Source organism: Anopheles cruzii, chromosome 2 (genome assembly GCF_943734635.1).
Source record: "Anopheles cruzii chromosome 2, idAnoCruzAS_RS32_06, whole genome shotgun sequence".
NCBI classification, from domain to species: domain Eukaryota; kingdom Metazoa; phylum Arthropoda; class Insecta; order Diptera; family Culicidae; genus Anopheles; species Anopheles cruzii.
Genome location: NC_069144.1, coordinates 58,173,232 through 58,182,497, shown reverse-complemented (window position 1 = coordinate 58,182,497; position 9,266 = coordinate 58,173,232). Strand labels below are relative to the sequence as shown.

At 51.7% G+C, this 9,266-nt stretch overlaps 1 protein-coding gene across 1 annotated transcript; it reads right to left on the bottom strand.

Moving 5' to 3' along the window:
* Positions 1 to 274: 274 nt before the first annotated feature.
* Positions 275 to 7,555, bottom strand: LOC128269176 (phosphatidylinositol 4-kinase beta). The gene is made up of 10 exons (XM_053006562.1): positions 7,444 to 7,555; positions 7,071 to 7,359; positions 6,870 to 6,992; positions 4,109 to 6,802; positions 3,911 to 4,029; positions 3,689 to 3,826; positions 3,336 to 3,610; positions 3,177 to 3,265; positions 2,944 to 3,108; positions 275 to 2,874 (listed from the first exon to the last, which is right to left on the bottom strand). The coding sequence occupies exons 1-10, from the start codon at positions 7,549 to 7,551 to the stop codon at positions 2,687 to 2,689; spliced, it is 4,188 nt and encodes a 1,395-aa protein (XP_052862522.1). The 5' UTR covers positions 7,552 to 7,555; the 3' UTR covers positions 275 to 2,686.
* Positions 7,556 to 9,266: the final 1,711 nt, after the last annotated feature.

Sequence of the window (9,266 nt, the reverse complement as noted above, 5' to 3'; positions counted from 1 at the left end):
ATCCGAATCTTTTGGTTTTCGGTCCCGCTGGTAATAGGGGAATATACTAGGCAAGAGGTAGCTCGAATCGATCGCATCACCCAATCACTAATCAGAACTAAGCAAAAGCCGAAGGGGAACACACGATCGCACTTTATGTTTACGGTACCGAATTGAAAACTTACCCGTGTTTCAACTTTTATACACCAAACGGTCAAAAGGCAGACATTGCGAAAGAAAACAACAACGAGAGTATTATATTTTCTTTAACTTATATTCAAATTTCGACGTCAAAATTTGCTCTCCCCGCGCTCGTTCGCTCCTTCCCCGTGCGCGCGTACACATTATCTATCTTATCTAGAGTGTGTGTAGGTGTTTGTGTCTGTCGGAGTTTGTGTCTGTATATCTCGTTAGCTCTCCCTTGTGGTTTTACTCCCAGTTCCGGTTGCTGCCGGTTCACCTCACATGCGCCTACGATCGGTTATGGCGATCATCATTATCATTATTAGAGTAGCAATAGATGTATAATAATAATAATAATAATAATGGTAGTAGTAGTAGTAGTAGTAGTAGCAGTAGTAGTAATTTAATCATAATAATTACAGTAATCTTAGCTGAATCTCACAATCACGCTTTACGCTCCGGTTGATGATCGTCCGTGCGCGATCGGTGCTTTGCCTATATTCCTACAACCCCACATATCATACAGTTACAATATACGTTTGTGTAGTGTGTTCTTTACCTTCCTTTTTTGTTGATACTCATGCAGATCTGTACAGTAGTGAGTGCCGGCAATCTTGCCCGAGTTGTGGACGCTTCAGAAGTGTAGGGTTTGGGTTTACACTTAAATGGAGGCGAAACGGAAAGAGCCGTCACCACACCATTGAGGGACGCAAATTGGCGCAAATTATATTACCCAGTCGCCCGTCGTAGTCGGAACCCGGAACGTCTATCAGAAGTATGTGTTGTATATTCTTTATAGCACATGGTGTAAACGTTGGCTTTTACGCTAGTTAATTATAAATGTTTACAAAACCCTTGCCACACTAATCCAAGGATGCTCCCATTTCTCACTCGCTCTCTCGCTCTTTCTTTCCCTCTGGGTCTCTTTCGCGCCGGCCGGTGGACTGAGTATTGTGTTTTGTGTCGATTTTCTCGAATCACTTTTATTACGCCGAACCGAAGTAGCCTTTGAGCCAAAGTTTTGAAAGACAGAAAACGGAACAAGTAAAGCGACGAGATGCGAAGAGAGTGCAGAGAAAGAGAAGAGTTTGTTTTTTTCTGCCCGAAGGTCAAGGATCTAGATCAGGATCTTCCGAACACGGATGAACGCTAGGAAGTGTTTTTCCGTTAAAAATATACAACACAGTCACACGACACACACACATTGCCCCGTTCTCTAGGTTCTCTCTCGCGCTCTCTCTTCACTTTTTTGCTGTCTTAATTAGTTATTCCCTTAGCTACTTTCTCTCTCTTTACAATGGATTGTGAAAAGCTCAAAGCTTCTGCCATTCTGTTGTGTCATTTTCTCGTGTAACAGTTCTGGTTCCGGTTTACTCGTGCATTACTTGCTAATTCTATGCGAGAACGGGGCGAAAAACGGTATACATGCGCGATCGGCCGGTTGGCGGCAGAAAGATAGAACTTGGTTAGCCCCTGACAAACGTAACGTGTAACAAACAAGCAAGGCGTCCCGTTTTAGTGGCGCTCCGTGATTTGTTGCCTCCGGCCACCGTGAGATGAGAGGTGTTGGGTGCCAGAAGTAATCAGAATTTTTATATTACACACTTTACATGCCCACGAGGCTGTGGACGCCCTCCAGAGCTAGCTCTATATCAATATAATGAGATGAAATGTTCAACAGTTGTTCTTGTTTGCAGATTTAAACGGTTGATTTTCCTCTTACAAAAGCTATCTATTTTGTTTTTTTTTTGTTTCATTCGCTTCCCGCGCGTCAGTAGTATTGCGTGTTCCGACTTTTGAGTGTATTCGTCGATCACGATCGATCGATCGTCGTCGATTGCTTAAGCTAGGACCTCACTTTGCCGCATTTCGCAATCGGATTCCTCGTCACAGGTTTCCTCTGTCACGAGGGAACGGGTTTTTGATTTTCTTTCCTGCTCTCTTCGCTGAGTGTCAACCCGCGCGCAAGCAGAGTATGTACAAAGAATAGTTTTATTTACAAAAAAGGACCCAAACAACTGCTGGATTGGGCCCCAAAGAATGTGGGTGACCTTAGGGTGACAGAAATGAGATTTTCTGCCATTTATTGCTAAACGAATCGGGAGACGCCGCGACCGGAACACTGCCGGTCCCCCTTTTTTTTGCTCGCGCAAAATTCTCATACCAAAAAGGCGACGAATGGTAATAAAAGATGATCCGGCGAAAAATACAAACCCCGCGTGTTAATAAATATGATATGAAAGGACAAAGAAATTCTCAGCGACACCGAAAAAAACCCAACTCAAAGTCTGGCAGTGGTGGTGGGGCGGTGTAGTAGTGGCCATCCGAAACTTTTTCCATCCCAGTCCGCGTCCCACTCGCGTTCACAATTTGTACTCTTGTTGCCACTTTTTGTTTCACACACACACACACGCGCACACACACCTACAATCCGATTCCGATTTCAATCGTGACACATCCATAACATGCTGCTGCCGTGATCGTTGTCTGCCGTCGGAGTTCAGATTTTCATGTAGAATCGCTCTCACAAAATGCCGTTCGTGATGTACTGGTAGCCATCGTACAGCTTGGTAGAGAGCGAGTTGAGCGAATCCTGGATCAGCTGCTCCACCTTCCGGTCCAGCTCCTGCTCGGTCAGGTTCATGTGGAAGCGGTTCCGCAGATTGCGTACCGTGCCGGAGCAACCGTTCTTGAAGCAGGGCAACTGCGAACCTATGAGCAGAGAGGAGACAATCCGAGGTGAGATCCGGTGATTACTGGGTTAGATCCGGTGGTACTTACTGCTGCGCATAATTTCGACAATGTTGATGATTCGGTCCATGTGCTTGCGGGCCGCCTTCAGGCCGTCGAGGAGCAGATACTTGAACTCGGCGTAAAGCTCCGATTCAGGGCCACCCATCACGTCGACAAACTCCGGAGTCAGCTTGAATGGTGACTGCTCAAAACCTGCGCCAAAAAGTTAACCATCAGTAATCCGCTCACGATCGCCGATCGATCGATCGATCGATAGTTACCTAGATTTTTTGGCGATATGCTCAGTATGAATCCAAAATCGATGTGAATCAGGTGCCCGTCCGAGTGCAGCAGAATGTTTCCATTGTGTCTGTGCAAAGGCCGAAGAAAAGGTGAGTTACTGCACCCATAAACACGGTTCCAATCCTCCGAAATCTTACCGATCCTTAACCTGCAGCAGATACGAAATCAGACAGTACGCCGCACAGGACTGCATAAAGTTGCGCTGGGCCCGCCGGAACGGGGCCGTTTCGGGCGCACCGTACTCGTCGACGAAGTAGTCCTTCAGGCTTTTGTTGGAATTCTTTTTAATCTGGTGCAGCGACACGGTGTTGACGATCGTCTCGATCAGCCCCGAATCGTTCGAAAGGCAAACGATCCGGTACGGGCGTACCCACAGGTCCACCTTCTCTTCGTCCCAGATCAGCTTAAACATCTGTGCGAATGGAACGGAACGGAACATAACATTAGTGCCCAGAACGCAGCCAGAGCGGCTGAGGTCAGTCAGACGTACCTGCAGCAGCTGTGTGGCCATCAGCTCCTGGCGCAGATCGTCCCCACACTTGACGATCGCCGAAAGCAGCTTCCAGTTCTGCAGATGACCGTACGGGGACGAGTCGCGGATCTGTTTCTCTTTCTCGTGCCACGGTTCCTGTACACGGGAGGACGGGAATCCAAAAAACAGGTTAGGCTCGAGACAGACAACCTAAGACTCTGTAGTAGATCCCCAACCTACCTTGAGGGCCGCCGCCGACGGATCCGACGGATCGTTGCTGAACGGTTTCGCATTTTCCGAGTTGAGATTGGCACAGTGACGCTTCTTTACCTCACCAATGTTGAACAGCGTTGGGGTGCCTGCGACGGGACGGAATAGGAATAGTGGATAAGGATTAAGTGGCCGCCATCGTACCTTTGCCTTTGCTCTGAGACTTACTGTGCTCCCGGGAGTCGTACGAATCGACGGAAAACTGGGAAATTGTGTCCCGATCGGTGGACATTTTCGTTAGGCTCAGATACTGGGCCGTAATCTCGTCGTCCTCCTGCGACCATACGTCGTCCTCCGTGAGGCCGAGCTCCATCATCATGCTGCCGCCATTGGCAGCATGGTTTTCTGTGGTATGCCGCGCCGCGGGGACGGCCACCGTCGGCTCGTTTGCTGTTGGGCTATCAGTCTTCGAGGGTTCGCCGGGTGTGTTACTGGAGGGCGCAGCAACGGCAGCAGCTGTGGCAGCAGCACCCAGGCCGCCACCACTACTACTACTGTCCAGCCGCTCCTCGCTTTTGGTGTGCCGCAGCGTCGGCATCAGCTTCGGGATGACGGGCGAGGTGTAGATGTCGTTCACCTCCACCACCTCCACGTAGATGATGTACGGTGTTTTGTCCTTCGAGTTGAGGACGGCCGTTTTCTCCTCCGTGATGCGCACCACGTGGTGCGGTGTCTCCGAGTGCAACGGCAACCAGACCCGGGCGGGCAGATTCTTGTTGATCAGATTCAGCAGTATCCGCAGCCGGCTCGTCTTTTCGATCTTCGTCTGCAGGCAGGTCAGCATCTTGCCGATGTCGATCAGGGACTTCATAAACTCCTTCTCGGGCGCCAGCTTCGGGGCGCCACACGAACAGACCGTTTGCTGGCCGAGCAGATCGTTGACCGTGCCGCGAACCGACTCGAAGCAAACGCACCCATTGTCGAAGGCACGGCCCGTACTCAGATCACCCAGGCACACCGGCCGGTTGCTGCTGATCGCGGGATGGAAGGTTTGCGCGTGCGCATGCAGCAGATGCTGGCTGTGGTGCGTACTACCGCTGGGGGCCGCCACCGTGCCACCTGCCGGTCCGGGTTGACTGTAAAGTAGCTTCGGATTCACGGTCATACCCGTGATGCCCATCATACCGGTCGCATCGGATTGCGATCGGTGGTGTGTTTTCCGTACCACCGACAGCGAGTGGTTGACAGCCAACGACGCTGTTGTCGTCGTCGTCGTTGCGTCCGCGTGTTGATCGCCTTCGTCCGTCTTTAGTCCGTTCCGATGATGCGAGCCTAACATCGTCTTGACGCGCTCCCGCTTGGGGTACAGTTCGCGCAGAAGGGTCAGATGTTTGCGCATGCTGCTGCCACCGGCGCTAAGCATTTCCATGTTGAAGTTGTACGCCTCCAGCAGCCAGACGCACTTGAGCGAAAAGTCGACCGACTGACGGCACCGGTACACGAGGTACGGATCCAGCACCTCCGACAGCTCCTCGATCTGCATGTACATTACCATCAGCTGCGGAATGTACAGATCGACGTCCCCGTTCGGGAAGCTGAAGATCTTGTTGCCGATGAAGCTCAGCACGCCCGGTTCCTTCGAGTAGAACAGATAGTGGACGGCAAAGTGGATGTTGAAGACGGGTGACTCGAAGAACCTTAGCAGCCCGGACTGTCCTGTGCGCTCGGTGCGTATCTGTGACTCATCCCGTGGACTACAACCTCCGTTCGATGGACAGCCAACACCAACAGCACCACCAGTGGCCACGGCCACTCCGGGCACGAGCTTCAACGATGCGCTGGACGATGACTTCGAGAGTGACCCTTTCGATCCCACCAGCAGCCCACTGCCCGCCGCGCCGTTTCTATCACATGCCGGTGCCTGTGGCTCTGTCGGCGCGCAAACCGGTGCTTCGATGGTGACCTCCACCACGGCCGGGGTTGCGGAGGTTACGGCCGCCGCTGCCGCCGACGTGCTGATACTCTGCTGCTTACTGCTGCGCGATCCAAACATGCTCCCAAACTCGCGCTTTCGAGAGATCTCCGTCGGGGACTTTACCGTCGCCGGCGCACTGGCGGCTGCCGGACTCGCTGCCGGTACCGGCCCCGTACCATCGTCTGTTACGGCCACCAGGGATTGCTTTTCTCGGTTTTTCGCGTGCTTCTTTTCGTGATTATCGATGATGCTCTGAGCCGTCCGGAAGATGGCGTTCTTGGTGGCCCCGAAAAAGTTCCGAAAGATCACCTCGTTCTTTTGGTCCGCTTTACCGTGCTGCTGCTGCTGCTGCTGATCGTTTTGGGAAGATCGTTGATGTCCGGTTCCGGTGCCACTGTCCGCTACGGTGGCGCTTTCGCATGCTGCGGTTGGCACAATTGTTCCACTGGTGGTGGCGGGCAAAGCGGGCGTCAAGGCATTGGTGGGCGTTGTTAAGGATTTACCTTCGCCGACGGTTGGCGTCGGAGCGTCGTCGTCATCACTGCATCTGCTGCTGCCATCACCCTGCTGCTGCTGCTGCTGCTGCTCGACGCCATCCTCGAAGTCGATCGGTACGCACAGTGTTTCGAGCATGATCGCGGCCCGGGTCATGTTCCGTTGCCGGTAGCGCACCTTGTCGCTAACTGAGGCCGCCGCCGACTGATCAGCCTGCGCGTCACCGTCTTTCGCTTCGCCCGCGTCAATCGGTGCCTCCGCGGCCAGCATGCTCGTCGGGTAGAAGCACAGGTCCGACTGTAGCATGCGGTACTCTTCATCCATCGAGGTGGTTTCCAGTATTTCGATGCACTCCTCTTCGGACGGATCAATTTCGCCCGAATCGAGGCTCTCCCTGGACCGCCGGATGCGCGTCAGTGAGGTATGGTCCGGTTCCGAGCCGCAGATGATACCTGAATGATCAAGGAATGATCATGTTAGATCGAAGCACGAAGAGCTCAAAGTTTGGTAGAAACTTACCGGAATCGTCCGACCCGAGGCTCGTCAGATCCTCACGCTTTTTGCTATCACTATCCTTTGACCTCGCCAAGCCTTCCGGATCTACCGAGTGATCGCCCTTGAGTGTTCGCAGCGTGGCGGTTCCTATAGAGAGTCACAAAAAAAAGCGTTAGTCACCCGAATGGTGGCGATCGAACCGAGGGGATCATGAGGACGGCTTGCCTTGCTCCAGTGCTTCGAGCTTTCCACTAAGCTGCTGCCGGCTGCAGGCGGTTGTAACGCTCATCCTATCACCCGTTGCACTACTACTACCGTCACCCGATACGGAACCGGTCGCCGAAACGCCACCCTGGCTGGCCACACTGGTCGGTCCCCTGCAGGTAATGTTGGGCGTATTGGTCGGATTGGTGGACGAAGCTTGGATGATTTTACTGCACATCGTGCCGCTCAGGATCGCGTTCGTGCAGTGCAGCGTGTTTTCCGATTCGGCACTCGGTGAGGACACTTCAACCTGCACATGACACATGGTGGGAATCAATGATGGATTAATGAACACAGTAGTGTGTGGACACCTTTTCGATGATCGCTTTCGTACCTCCGGTATTCGCTGCAGGGCACTGTCCAAACTTCGGTTCCGGTGATGTTGCGTCATGTTGATACGTGTGTTGGTCACTTGCGAAACCGGAGGTAATAGGATTCCCATTGATCTGCAAGAAGGTGAAGGAGAAACAAAAGTTTGGGTTACGAAACTCGAAGAAAATCTATTCTATGCTTATATTTCAATCCTTATTCCCATAAAAAAATGGTTTTACTTTACATCAACCAATTCTGTTCGTTTTGAGCGCCATCTTGAAACTTTAGTGGGCAATGGGCACTAGGATGAGAAAACGTGGCTGCAAGTCTATGGGCGGGTTAGTTACCACGGGCGACTGTGTAGAAAAATTTACATTTTCAGTCACGGGGATAATGTTGAGCGTGTGCGTAGGGCGAATTTACTTTTTCTATTTTCAAACACTGCCCGTGTCGTGGGGGGCGGCGCGTGCTTTAAATCTGATTAGTGTGTCTCGATGGCTACAGTTTATGTACATTTTTTTCCACCGACTCACATAGAGAACAACAAGAAGTGCCCTTCGCCGGGACAGCATTTTCGATTCGGACCATTTCGTCGTCATAGTAGCGCACTTTTTTTATCTGAAACTATCGCGTCCACAGTAGTTGAAGTTCAAGAGCAGTTGGCCGAGCACGGTCTATGTACACCCCACTGTGTATCGCTTGAGGAGTCCCAGACACACACTTCCGGTCAGCCATCTGCGCTCCCAATCTATCGCTCGAGACTATATCATTTCGTTCTAGACACATTCCTCCGTTTGCGATGCGGGGCGAGAGGCTACGCCGCCGACCACGGCGGCACGACCTCCACACGAACGCGAACTGGAGATAATTGCCACTTATAATAAGAGCGGGATGGGAGTACCAAAGGGCTAGATGTCTAGAAGGTGGGAGTCCCGGGGACCTTTGAGCCATCGACACCACAAATTACGGACACGCACAAGCTCGCGGCCAGTTTGTGCGTTAGAGACGGACCCCCGGAGGGAGCATCCAGATTTGTCGGCCATCGCGTGAGGAGGAATGTCCGGAAAAATATGGTGCCCTTGGGTGCGCGTGGAGAAGCACCGCCTCGAACCGGTCATTAGTCAGGCAATGTAAGATTCTGACTCCACCACAGAGCACGCGGAACGAAGTTATCACTCGATTTGATTCCAAGGTTCGGGCTACGATCTTTGACTGACTGTGATCTCGTCTTGCCGCTGTGTTGACGGTTTGTTCCTTGAGAGTGCCTTATCTTAAAATCTTACCCAGGTCATTGCTTTCTACTCCGTTAGGCCGATTCTTTCTGCTTAATTTCCACTTTTAGTTTTGGACTGGTGAACAGTCAAATGTTCATGAAAAGCCGAGTCAAAGAGTACTTGATCCATAGCTGCAGAATTCAAACACATAGTAATGAGAGTCGTCAGCGCCATCTACAGGTACGTTTCACGCACTCGACAGCATTCTGTCAGAAGACGATGTAAAAACCGCATCCTGAGGAACTCGTAAATCTAATTCTTACTCCCCGAATAAAATGGGACAGTAACACACAGCAAAACAGCGTGTCCGAACATTCCACAAATGTCTTACCCCTCAAATTTATCGTTTGCCGAACCAGGTATGCCACGGAACCTTCACCGAAAGCGAAAGTCTGCCACTCTGCGTGTAGCCGATTCCAGACATTCTAGACGATCGGTTTCCAAAACCCAACCAACCCAGCTCCATAGGCGAAGCCGAAGAAGAACCTACCAGCGAAGAAGGTTGAAGGACGCGGCGGACGCCAACGTACCCACGCTGCAGCAACTACTCCGTTTGGCCCAGATTGGCTTT

Excerpts from the sequence above, each read along its gene's own strand:
- LOC128269176 (XM_053006562.1), bottom strand. The coding sequence starts at position 7,551 with ATGGGAATCCTATTACCTCCGGTTTCGCAAGTGACCAACACACGTATC. Across the intron at positions 7,360-7,443 it reads CCCTGCAGCGAATACCGGAG|GTTGAAGTGTCCTCACCGAG; the intron begins GTACGAAAGCGA and ends TGTCATGTGCAG. Across the intron at positions 4,030-4,108 it reads GTACGACTCCCGGGAGCACA|GCACCCCAACGCTGTTCAAC; the intron begins GTAAGTCTCAGA and ends GTCCCGTCGCAG.